Source organism: Phyllostomus hastatus, unplaced genomic scaffold (assembly GCF_019186645.2).
Source record: "Phyllostomus hastatus isolate PE091 unplaced genomic scaffold, TTU_PhHast_1.1 phas_contig_86, whole genome shotgun sequence".
Classification (NCBI taxonomy): domain Eukaryota; kingdom Metazoa; phylum Chordata; class Mammalia; order Chiroptera; family Phyllostomidae; genus Phyllostomus; species Phyllostomus hastatus.
Window position 1 is genome coordinate 23,031,439 of NW_025333977.1, and position 12,560 is coordinate 23,043,998.

At 39.9% G+C, this 12,560-nt stretch overlaps 1 protein-coding gene across 2 annotated transcripts in view; it reads left to right on the forward strand.

The window, feature by feature from the left end:
• The window catches only part of FNDC3B (fibronectin type III domain containing 3B), a 316,784-nt gene that overhangs the window by 157,385 nt on the left and 146,839 nt on the right, over positions 1–12,560 (forward strand). For both annotated transcript variants that reach the window (XM_045851135.1, XM_045851136.1), the window contains exon 4: positions 11,135–11,211. In XM_045851135.1, the coding sequence (XP_045707091.1) occupies positions 11,135–11,211 (77 nt within the window). The remainder of the gene's footprint in view (positions 1–11,134; positions 11,212–12,560) is intronic.

Sequence of the window (12,560 nt, forward strand, 5' to 3'; positions counted from 1 at the left end):
AGGCAGAGGAGTTAAAAGAACTAAGCTAGTGAATTATGTTGGGATGTTGTACAGCATGCACTCTCACTGGGGCAGCCAAGGAGCCAGCCCTGGGAGCAGGTAAAAGGCATCCTCTGTGGTTTACTTTGTAAAACCTCCTGAGATTAATGGATAATTGAACTCCCCCTTGAGTGATGATACGTTGGTAAAGCTATACATTATCATTGTTATTATTAGTTTTTTATAACTCATCGTTCAGGTGGGTGATGTTTATAATGTTCTTTCATTTGTAACAGATGAATAATGTACTATAGATCTTGTAAGGAATACATTCATATTGTGTGGCTAATGATTCGAGCACTGTTTTCACACTTGCCCTTCTAGAGCATGACACTGAAATTCTAAAGTGGAGCACAAATAACATAAGAAATGCACATTTGCCCCCAAGTTCTTCATGGAGTTGTTATGAAAATACCTACTTGCTGTCTTGTCTTGTTTGCCATTCCATTCTCCTGGGAGAAATGGGCCTTGTGGTCAGCCAGATAGGGTGGGAGTGGGGTCTGGGAAGAAGAGTGGACAAGGTGTTATTCATCCTTGTTTCCTCCTTAACCTTTCCTGAGGGTAGAGAAAGCTGGTGAGAGAGTGAAGACAACCCTTCAAAATATTCAGGGCCACAGCCCGCAAGTTCTGCCCTGTTCTTGCCTTCCCTGCCATATGTAGGCTTTTAATGAACAGTTTTTATTTTTGATCCTTTATCCTGCAAAATTAATCATTTTAATACATTTAAAAAATGTGTTTATGTTTTATCTCAGGACATTTAGAATGGAATTTTGAATAATTCCGCTCTAATAAGTTTTTACCCTCAACAAGACCACCTGGAGGGTCCCATTGAGAGTATGCTCACCCGTTTAGACTCAGTTTTCTGGTAACTCTCTCCTGAATTTGTTGTTAGCTGGAATGCCAGTAGTTGCTTGAATTGGTTCTCATTCTTCTGTATGAAAACGTGTGAGGGGCTTGTGATGGGCCTAAGAGAAGACCTGCTGGGGAGGATTTACTTTAAAAGGCTTTGCTGTTAATGCTGTTTTTGATGCCTGTATTTTAATTTTGGTCCTAATATTTTCAGGCACTTTGTAAAATATCAGAAGCCTTTTCTCAGTATTATTGAGTTATATTTGTGGCATTCCTCAGAACATTGAAGTTTATAAGGTCCTGGTTTAAGTGCAATATACATAAGCTAACCCATGGATTATCTGCCTTGAAAACCTGATGTTGCAAATTAAAACAAGGACAGCCTGAATCTTAGTATTCATTTAGATGAGTTTAACTGGTGGGGTGATGCTGAATGTTTTTCATTGTTATGTTCTGAATTTGAATAGGGTGATAAAGTTTAACTTGAAGTGTAGGGAGACCTTGGGAGATCCTGCTGCAATACCAGGCTGGGTGTGTGAACCCAGTGTTTGTTTTTGTTTTTTCCCCAAAGATCAACTTCTTGAATCATTTTTCATAGGCTTTCTGCCTAATTATTTAACCATTTCTATGGCTAAGCCAGACTTTCACCAAATGCCCATACTGCTTGACACGCCTGGGCTACATGCCTGACTCCATGCTGAGGTGCAGTGTCTGTCACAGAAACCCCTGGCCAAAACCTGGACGCAAAGCTGGGGCACGCCCCCCACCCCCGCACACTCTGTGCACCTGCACGTTACTCATTCCACAAGCCATTCTCTCCATAACTGAGAACAGAAGTGCCTGCTCTCTTCGGTGTCATTGTGTCCTTGGCATCCTGCTCAGGGTCTGGCAACTAGACTGCGTTCAGCAAAGCCACAACCAAGAGTTCTACCATCAGGAGCTGAAGTCTGTCTTACAGGCCTCTGCCATAGTGCCTAACATCTGTAACCATCATAGAGCTTGTCTCTTTTAAAAACACGTTTGGCCGTCATACTTGCTGGGACTGGATTCACCAACTTCTTTTGCCATTTATTTTCAGTCACTGAGAGTTTTAGATCTACTCCTCTGCCCTCCCTGTAGATAATTTTTTGTAGTCCAGTTCCAGAACTCTTGGCTTCTAATAAAACAGTTGCTGCTTATTTATGTTGTAGTGTGTTAGTAACGTATCTATTTGTAAAATCCTCTGCGTGGCTTTAAATTCCTTACAGCATCTTATATGACAAGTGTTTGTTGAATTGAATTCAATAAAGTATTAGCTAGTATAAATAGAACCCTCTGTAATTACACAGTAATTATATAGAATAACATTTAAGCCTTAAACCAACTTGATAGAGTGTACAGATAATCTCAACTTTATTGAAATTGAGGAAAATTTGGATTCAGGAAGTTTAGTTTTATGCAAAAATTAAACCCTGTCTCTTTACTCCTATTGCCTTTATAAAAGCTAAATAGCAAAATAAGTTCAAACATATTTGGAAAGAAAAGACTTGCATTTCAAATTGGCAAAACAGATCTGTTAACTCATGCGCTTCTTCCTCCATGTGTTTTAAAATGGTTAAGTGACGAGATGGTGGTGACTCATCACTTCTGAATTCTCTCTATAACTCAGTTTTGGTTCTTGGTAGTGATGTACTGCAAGATTTTGGCATGGATGTTTAGTTATTGGCAGTTTGTTGTTCTGGTCACTTGCTACTTTTACAGGCAATGGCTGAGCCAGACTAACAATTCTTATAATAAAGCCAGTGTCAGGGAGACATGGGCGATCCAGCTTTCAGAAAACAAAGGCTGAGCCTTTGATTTAGAGCTGTCTCAGGACAATTACCCATACCCGGCATTCTAAGGTTTCCTAGAAAGTAGGGAAAGGTAACAGGTAATTTGGGGAGAGGTAGAGAGCTAGGATTAGAGGGGAGGAAGCAAGTAACTATGAGAAAGCAGCCAACCATCCTTCCCATTTTTAAATTTGATTCCTGTTTTTTAAGGATCATAATTCATATATCTTAACTGCATTACATTTTTTTAAAGGAGGATATTATTTCCAAGCTGTAAGATGGAAACATGCTTTTAGAAGAGAGTATGTGAAGAACCAAATGACTAACTTGCTCATTTGAGAAACTCTGTAATCCTTTGTCCCTGTGGTAAATGATTACTCTCTATCAACCTCATTATCCATACAGTATTTTTCTTCTCGTAGCACAATGTTTAAGTTATTTTTTAATGCCATTATTTGACAAGGCTCTGTGCTTGGTACTTTATATGCATTATATCTTCCAGTCTCCAGAACAACCCTTGGATGTAGCTCTTTTTGTAAACAAAAGTGCTGGTCAGTCAGAGATTTTAAGTAACTTGCCCAGGGTCATGCTAGAAAATGGTGGCGGCCATAGTCAAACTCAGGCCTTGTTATGTCCAAGGCTTTTGTTTTCCGGGCTGCTCAGACTCTGTCCTTGCCGGCCTGTTTTCTCTCTGGTGGCATGCCTTTGGAAAGAAGTAGTTACAGGTCAAAGAGACCAGCCGCAGCCAGTGACATGTACCTGGCTCTGTATGAAAACTATACCTTGAGAGACTTTGCAGCAGCATTTTAAGGAACAACAAAGGTTACTCCAGATGGAAAGTAAAATGAGAAACAGCACTGAGCTAAAAACTAGAAGAACTGAGTTCCAAACCCTGTTGTACCATCACCTGCCTGCCGGTCAGTTTGCTTCTGGGCCTCAGTTTCTTCATCTGTAAAGCAGTGTGATTTCTATGAAATCTTTAGGGCCTTTTAACTAACCACCATTTCTGCAATTACTGGTGTGTTCACACGATGATATCTTTAAAAGTCTTGCTAAATTGAGACAATGCCTGAAGCCCCAGCTTGTGTTTATTTGTTTCACATGTCCGTCTCTCCATAGTTAGACTACCTGCCCTTTGAGGACAGAGACTGTGTGCATCCTGCTGGTCTCTGCACAGCAGTGTCTAGAAATAGCTCCCTCTCACATGGGAGTGTGTGCGGAACGAAGCTGCGCTCCAGCAGATTTATACTCAGTTGCTTTGGTAGTTTATTTGTAATCCCAGTTTTATTACCTTATATTTCTTTGGCTGTGTGTTCATCATCTTTTTAAAACAAATACTTTTATTGAGGTGAAATGTATATAACATCCTAAAACATTTTCATCACCTGAAAAGAAACCCTGTACCCATTAGGCATTTGCTCCCCAAATCCCCTGACCTCCACCCTCACCCCTCAGCCCTTGGAAACCATATGAGTTCTGTCTCTGTTGAGTCATTTATTCTGGATGTACCATATAAATGGCATCACAAACTATTTGACATTTTGTGTCTGGCTGCTTTTACTTAGCATAGTATTTTCAAGGCTCATCCACATAGTAGTTTGTATCAGCACTTTCTTTTTATGGCTGAGTAATGTTCCATTGTTTGTATTATATCACATTTGGTTCATCCATTCATCCTCTCGGGAACATTTTGGCTGTTTCTGCCTTTTGGCTGTTTTGAGTAGTGCCACTGTTAATGTGTGTGCATGTGTATGTGTTTGAGTTCCAGGTTTTGATTCTTATGGGTGTATATATCTAAGAGTGACATTGATTGGTCATATGGTGATTTTATGTTCAACTTTTTGAGCAAGTGCCACAGAGGCTGTACCTTTTTACATTCCTTCCAGCAATTGTACAAGGGTTCCAGTTTTCTCCACAGCTTCCCAACAGTTTTTTATTTTTCTGAGAATAGCCACCATAGTGAGTGTGAAGTGGTACCTTACTGTGGTTTTGATTTGCATTTTCCTAACAATTAGTGATGTTGAGCATCTTGTCATGTGCCAGTGGCTATTTATATGTCTTCATTTGAGAACCATCTATTCAAGCCCTTGTCCATTTTAAATTTTGGACAAGGGCTAATTTTGGATTGTTATTTTGCTGAGTTGTGAGAATTCCTTATATGTTTGGGGTCCAGGTCCCTAATCAGATATGAGATTTGTAAATTTTTTTTACATTCTATAGCTTTTCTATTCACTTTGGTAATACTGTCCTTTGAGGCACAAAAGTCTTTAACTTTCATGAAGTTCAGTTTTACCTGTTTTATTCTTTTTTGCTTGTGCTTTTTGTGTCATAGCTAAGAATCCATCATCAAATCCAGCACTATGAAAACTTCCCCATGTTTTCTTCTGAGTTTTTTGGTTTTTTTAATATTTATTCACCCGTTGGTGAATACTTCACTTATAAAAATGCCATTTAAACGTGTCTGAAATTGTGGTATAATTAATTACTTATAGCTGGTCAATTTTAATGCTGTTTTCAATGATAAGTTACACCCTGGATTCTCAACTTCCACCACTTCAGATTTCTAAACCTCGTTTGTACATTTACCTCAAGTCAGTCTAGTTCATTCTGCTCCCAGAGTCGGTGAATATTCTGAATGCAGAATCAGGGCCAGAGCTGTATGAATGTGTTAGCTGTGGGGATCCCTGGCAGCAGGGAAGAAATCCAGAATGAAGCAGAATGGCCTCAGCCTTGGCAGTGGCTCAGGACCTCTTCATGTGCATGTGGGGTCCGAAAAATACAACTTGCTGGTCTTACCTTCAGTCTCTTTGATGTGGGAATTAAGTCATGGGATCCTTGTGTGAATTATTGTTGATTGAATAAGTAAGCTACTCTTCAGATTTTCTCATTGAAGGTCTAGTATAGTAAATGAAACCCCAATTCATTAACAAATACTAACAGATTTTTAAGATGTTGCACCATGTATATTACAGTTTAATTTTTTAATGACTGTAAGCCAATCATAGTTCTTGTTAGTGTCTCACATCTTGTTCCGTGCAAATAGAATTCTTAACTGTTGAAGTCACAGCCTAAAACCTGAAATTGATCAAAATTCCCAAGACATTTTTTTCATGGATCTTAGCAAACACTCTAATTCCAGCTCTAGAAACTGTGCCTGTGACATTTTTCATGTGTTTGTGAAAGAGTTCATGTAGTCTCTAGCTAAACTGGTTAATTAGCTTTAAAAAAACCCCACCTCACTGACAGTATTTTGGAGGCGTGTTAGCTTGCTTTCATTTTTTAAATGATCTAATGTACATGTACATACATCTGTGTAGGCCCAGCTATATGTAACAAAAGTATTTAATTAGGACTTCCAGCCAAGATGGAGGCATAGATAGACACACTGTGCCTCCTCGCACAACCAAAATAAGGACAACAACAATTTAGAAACAAAATAACAACCAGAACTGACAGAAAATTGAACTATATGGAAGTCCAACAACCAAGGAGTTAAAATAGACACATTCATTCAGACCTGTAGGCGGGGTGGAGTCGGTCAGCGGAGCAGAGAGGGGTCAAGGCACAAAAAGCGGTGGCACTGGGCATGCAAAACAGAAGCGAGCAGACCCCGGGTGTGCAGGTAGTGGCTGACAGACCCCAGGCATGGGGTGGCAATCGGCAGACCCAGCAAGGCGGCGATTGTGAAGTGAGGCACTGAGTGCCAGGAGGCTGGCTGACCGGGCCATCCCACATTCACTCGCGGATAAACCAGGCAAAACTGGGGAGTGAGACAGACGGAGCAACCCAGGGTCCCAGCGCCAGGAAATAGAGCCTCAGGGCACTGATTGAAAACACCTGTGGGGGTTAAGGAGCAGGGAGAGACTCCCAACCTCACAGGAGAGTTTGTTGGAGAGACCCACGGGGTCCTAGAACATACACAAGCCCACCCACCTGGGAATCAGCACCAGAAAGGCCCAGTTTGCTTGGGGGAAGCGGCAGAAGGGACTGAAATCCGACAGAGAGCGGAGCAAGTGCCATTGTTTTCTCTCAGACCCAGCCCCCACATACAATGCCATAACCCAGCAATTGGGTTGCCGCACCCTGGGGAACACCTAAGGCTCCACCCCTCATACGTAACAGGCAGGACAAGACCCCCTCCCCAAAAAATAGCCCAAACGGAAGAACAGATCAAAACTCCACAGCAAATACAACTAAGTGACCAAGAGATAGCCGACCTATCAGATGCACAATTCAAAGCACTGGTGATCAGGTTGCTAGCAGAATTGATTGAATTTTGTCTCAAATTAGTTGAAAAAAATGAAGGATATGCTAAGTGAAATGAAGGAAAATGCATAGGGAACCAATAGTGATGGGAAGAAAACTGGGACTCAAATCAATGGAGTGGATCAAAAGGAAGAAAAAAATAACCAAACAGAAAAGAATGAAGAAACAAAAATTCAAAAAAATGAGGAGAGGCTTAGGAACCTCCAGGACATCGTTAAATGTTCCAACCTTCGAATTATAGGGGTACCAGAAGGAGAAGAGAAAGAGCAACAAGTGGAAAAGTTATTTGAACAAATAATGAAGGAGAGCTTCCCCAATCTAGCAAAGGAAATAGATTTCCAGGAAGCTCAGAGAGTCCCAAAGAAGTTGGACCCAAGGAGGAACACACCAACGCACACCATAATTACATTATCCAAAATTAAAATTAAGGAGAGAATCCTAGAAGCAGCAAGAGAAAAGGAGACAGTTACCTACAAAGGAGTTCCCATAAGACTGTCAGCTGATTTCTCAAAAGAGACCTTGCAGGCAAGAAGGGGCTGGAAAGAAGTATTTCAAGTCATGAAAGACAAGGACCGACATCCAAGATTGCTCTATCCAGCAAAGCTTTATTTAGAATGGAAGGGCAGATAAAGTGCTTCTCAGATAAGGTCAAGTTAAAGGAGTTCATCATCACCAAGCCCTTATTATATGAAATGTTAAAGGGACTTATCTAAGAAAAAGAAGATAAAAAAACATGTATAGTAAAATGACAGCAAACTCACAATTATTAACAACCACACCTAAAACAAAAACAAACTAAGCAAACAACTAGAACAGGAACAGAACCACAGAAATGGAGATCACATGGAGGATTAGCAACAGGAGTGGGAGGAGGAGAGAGGGGAAAAAGGTACAGAGAATAAGTAGCATAGATGGTAGGTAGAAAATAGACAGGGGGAGGGCAAGAATAGTATGGGAAATGTAGAAGCTGAAGAACTTATGACACATGGACATGAACTAAAGAGGGGAATGTGGGTGGGAGAGGGTGTGCAGGGTGGAGGGGAATGAAGAGGAAAAATGGGACAACTGTAATAGCATAATTAATAAAATATATTTTTTTAAAAAGTATTTAATTAAAGGGGCTTCCAGATAACCTTAAGAGACTTAAAAATTATTTTTAACAAGTTTAATAGTTCATTGATTTCCCAGTATAGTTAGGAGGTTGGTTTGTTTGGAAAGGTTATGTCATGACACTTCTCCAAGTACCACCGCCCCCCAAAACATATAGCCAGTGTTGGTGGTTTGAACAGGGGGAGAACCATTTTTACTGTATTCTAAGGGCTATGTCCTTTTCAGTATTGTGTGTTATGAGGGTATTGATTACAAAATCCAAAGGAACCTAGTAGTCCTGGCAGTTCACAGAGAGAAGTCTGTGTTTCCATTAGGTAAGGGTTACAACAGTATCAGGAGGTTCTCAAACACAAGACAGTTGCACAGAGGCAGTAAATTCACTGATTGGGAGAAAAGTGTTTAGCCAGACAGTAGCTTTGCTCATGCCACCATTGTGATTCATTCATTCATTCGTTCGTTCATTCGTTATTGCTTGGTAGATTTTCAACTGCAGAATGCCTGTGAACACAATAGTTTATTTCAGAAAGGAGAGGAACCTTGGGGTTCCAAGGAGCAGTTGAGCTTTGGAAGTCATTACTGTATGTTTGGCAATGCCCTTTGTGTAAGGGTTTTGATGACAGTGACAAGAGGAAGGGGACAAGCATGTTAAAGTCATTTGGCTACTTTTGAAATCAAGGTTGGGAAGAAAACATTTTCTGGCTGTAAATCACTCACTTGTCCTACATTCTTTGAAGCATTTTATACAAATGACTTTAACAGTTTTAGGGGGCATGGCTGGGGTTAAGAGACTGCCTGGTATACATTTTGATGATGAAAAAACAATCTTTTACTGAGGTGGTAGCATTTCTGTTCACATCTGCATGGTGAAACATTTGATATTTATCTGATAATCAAGGTTTTCCTCTTAAAGCAATATTGTACAAAGTGTATACTTGTTGATTTTATGTGTTACAAGGGCTATTAAAATAAATCAGTACTTAAAATGTAATAAACAACCAAAAAACCAAAAGCTATAAATAAAAATGTTAAAAAACACTGTAAAGATCGTTAACATTTTGATGAGTGATTATTGTGCTATGTACTACTGTGTTTTTGCATGCATTATTGCATTTAATCTTTAAACCCAACCATATAAGGTGTAGGGATTGTTTTCTCATTTATAACTGTTTAGCAATGAGGCTCCAAAAGGGAGTTGTTCAAGGTCACATAACCAGTATTGCTAGTGAGCTGGGAATGCAACCAGGCAGAGACCCTTGGCTTTCACAGATCCTGCTCAGGCTGAGGCTGAAGTAGTTGTGTATGATTTTTAGGTGAGGCAATCCAAAAAAACTATTTAGTAAATACTGAAATGTCTTGATGACTATGACAAAAATGCTGAAGCTGATAAGAAAGATAGATTTAGAAAGTGCCTTCAGTGATTAATGGACATATTGACTGAAATCGTACTTAAAAATAGAATAGACTCATGCAGTTATCCATTCTTATGATGTTGTATTTTGCTTTAAATGATCACCAGTCTGTTAGCCTGTGAGAGTCCACCGTAGTTTTGTGTACGTTTAGAGATTATCAAGGTGGTTCAGTGCTTTGATACATTGCTCATGACATTGCAGTGTGATCTCTGGTCAGATGCTACGTTACATGAACATCAGTATCTTCTCTGCCCTGCTACCATGGTTGTTTTTTTTCCTTTGGAGACCATGGATGGGCACTGCAGTGTCCCTGTCCCTCTGCTGATCCGTCCTCTTCTGCGAAGTAGTTATAACACTGGGTTGTACTGTGAGGTGAAAAGTGCATTATGCTTACTTGTAAATGCAGCATTGGGTGGCAGGATCTGTCTTCTTTTGCCAAGAAAAGTATTGTAGTTTTCTTGGTTTTTGTTACATACAGTCCAGCAGTTTTCATTGCCAGCAGCACAGCTCCCATTAAGGGAGAGCAAATACACAAACAACACAGGGCACTTGGAGCCAGGAAGTCCCATCTCAGACTGGAAACGTGGGAGCGGGTGGTGAGGGAGAAGGGAACCAAATGTGTGGTGACAGAGGGTGATTTGACTTTGAGTGGTGGGCACACAAAACAGTATATAGATTGTGTATCATGGAAATGCACACTCGAAACCCATATAATCTTATTAACCAATGTCACCTGAATAAATTTATTTTTTTTAAAAAAGAAACAGTTTTGGATTGACATTTGAAAGGTGGGTTGCTAAACAGGGGGTCCAACCACCAAACTGAAAACCAGTGGTGATGAGGATCACGTACATCTAGGGGAGACCCTTTAATCACGAGGTCCCTGGAAGGGGGTCAGAAGTTGATTTTGATGTTATGACGAATGGTTTCATTACAATTAAACATTCACTGTGTTTTAGGTCGGTGATGCCTTGCCGTTCATTGTTTGCGTCAGACATGTGATTAACTTTCAATGAGTTTGAAACCAACCTCTTGTTAATTGAATGTTTTGCTTTGAAACAATCCTAAGTAAATTTGGCATTAGTATTTCTAATAGTGCCTAGTTTTAAAATTGACATTTCCCCCCTGCCTTAGAACGTAAGAAGCATACCGAATTCATTCAGTCTGGAGTATTTTATGGTTTTTTCTATTTCAAAATTAATGGCATGTTACAGTAACTTACTGAAAATAATAATTTGAAAATAAAATGATAAACCCAAGTCCATTGGAGCTTTTTAAACCCGAGGAGATAAATTCATTTACAGTGGATTTGTTTAAGCTATAACTCATACTTTAAAGGCAAGAAAGAAGAAACTTTTTGACCCACTTTGTTAAGTGCTCCTAACTAAACAGCCTTGCTTTGTGGAACTTGAGGATTTGGGAATTATTGAATATTTGTAAAGATGTTCATAATTTTGGTTTTTCCTCTTTGATTTACACAGCTGGAGAATTCCTTTTCATCCATAATTTGATGTCTAAGGCATAATGTACCAATTACTGAAATTATCAAAGTTTGTAATTCCCTAGTTTTGATAATATTTTTAAAATCCCAGTGATTGTTTTGAGCACTGTGTATTTCTTCAGTTGCTGATGTCTCACTCTCGCCTGTTTCAGGACCTGCTGAGGTGCCCATGATGTCCCCCAACGGGTCCATCCCTCCCATCCACGTGCCTCCAGGCTACATCTCACAGGTGAGCCACGCGACGGGCTTTGCTGCTCGCTGTGGGCAGTGTCAGTGCCATAAGAGAGTTTGGAGTCTCGAAAACTTATCCCAGGATTCATTTAGTTAGGGGAATTCTAGAGTTATCTCCATTTTTGTGGCACCACGCAGCCCTCTCTGAGTCCTGCTGCTTGTCGTGCCGGAGAGTTAGAGGGAGGGAAATGCAGCAGGGCCACTGGGCTGCCCTGGGCCAAGGTGGGTTTCATGAAAACCTGGTTGTGATTTCTTCCGAGTCCACCGCCTTAGAGATTAATTAGTAAAAATATCAAAGGAGACACTGTTAACACAAACAGGGACTGTCCTCTGTTATGGGAGTCCCGTTTCTCCACAACGTGGCATATCCTGGGCTTGGTGAATCACCCAGTGTGATGTGAGGATTTGGCTGCTTGTGCTTAAATTTCTCCAAAATTTGATTTTCTTTTAAGTAAAATAATAGCAATTTTAAAAGTACTAGGTATACTGGAAGATTTTAAAAAATGTTAAAGGAAGAAGTTATACTCCTGTGTCCGGAGAAGGTTTAAACTGTTCCGGGTGCCTGGAATGTGGGTGTTTATATATATTTCGGTTTTTGTGCTGGGCTCAGTGCAATATGAATGTCTTCCTGCTCCTCCCTGCACACCTTTCTTTCCAAATTCCTGATCAACCATTTTTCTCTCTCTTTGCCTCTTTTGTTCTTTTTTCTCATTGTAAGAACATTCTATACTCATTGGAAAAAAATCAGAAAAGTATTACAAATATTTATCATTTTATTACCCACAGAAGATAATTGTTGTGTTAACATTTTTTGGGTTATATTGTTCCAAATTTTTTCTTCATTCTTTCTCTGTTTTTACAGTGGTCTTAAAAAATCTGTATTTTAAATTTTTAATGATTTGTTAGGATAAATTGGCAGCCACATAGGAAAATTGCTGAAGTGCAGGCAGGAATCAGAGAAGTCTTATCCTTCTCTGATGTAAAACTTACCCATTTCTTTACTCTCTAAGTCACAGTGCAGCCACTATAATTTAATTTTTTCCATCCTTAGTTTCACGTGGGCCAATTTGGCAACTTTTTTTGTTTTTGTTTTGTCTTGAGTAGCCAGGATGTGTGGCCAGCCCTCCCCGTGTTTTAAATAAATGACTTGTTTTACACAAGTCTTTGTAAAGGAGTCAGTGGAGGGAGAAAAGGGTGCAGAGCAGCCCCGTCCAGCCAGGACATGTGATGATGGATCATGTTCACATTGGCAGTCAATTAACAGAAAAGAACAAGGAATGCAGAATTCCATTGTGTCTTCTGCTCATTTATTTTGAGGAACCGTTTCATTCCATTGAACAGAGTACA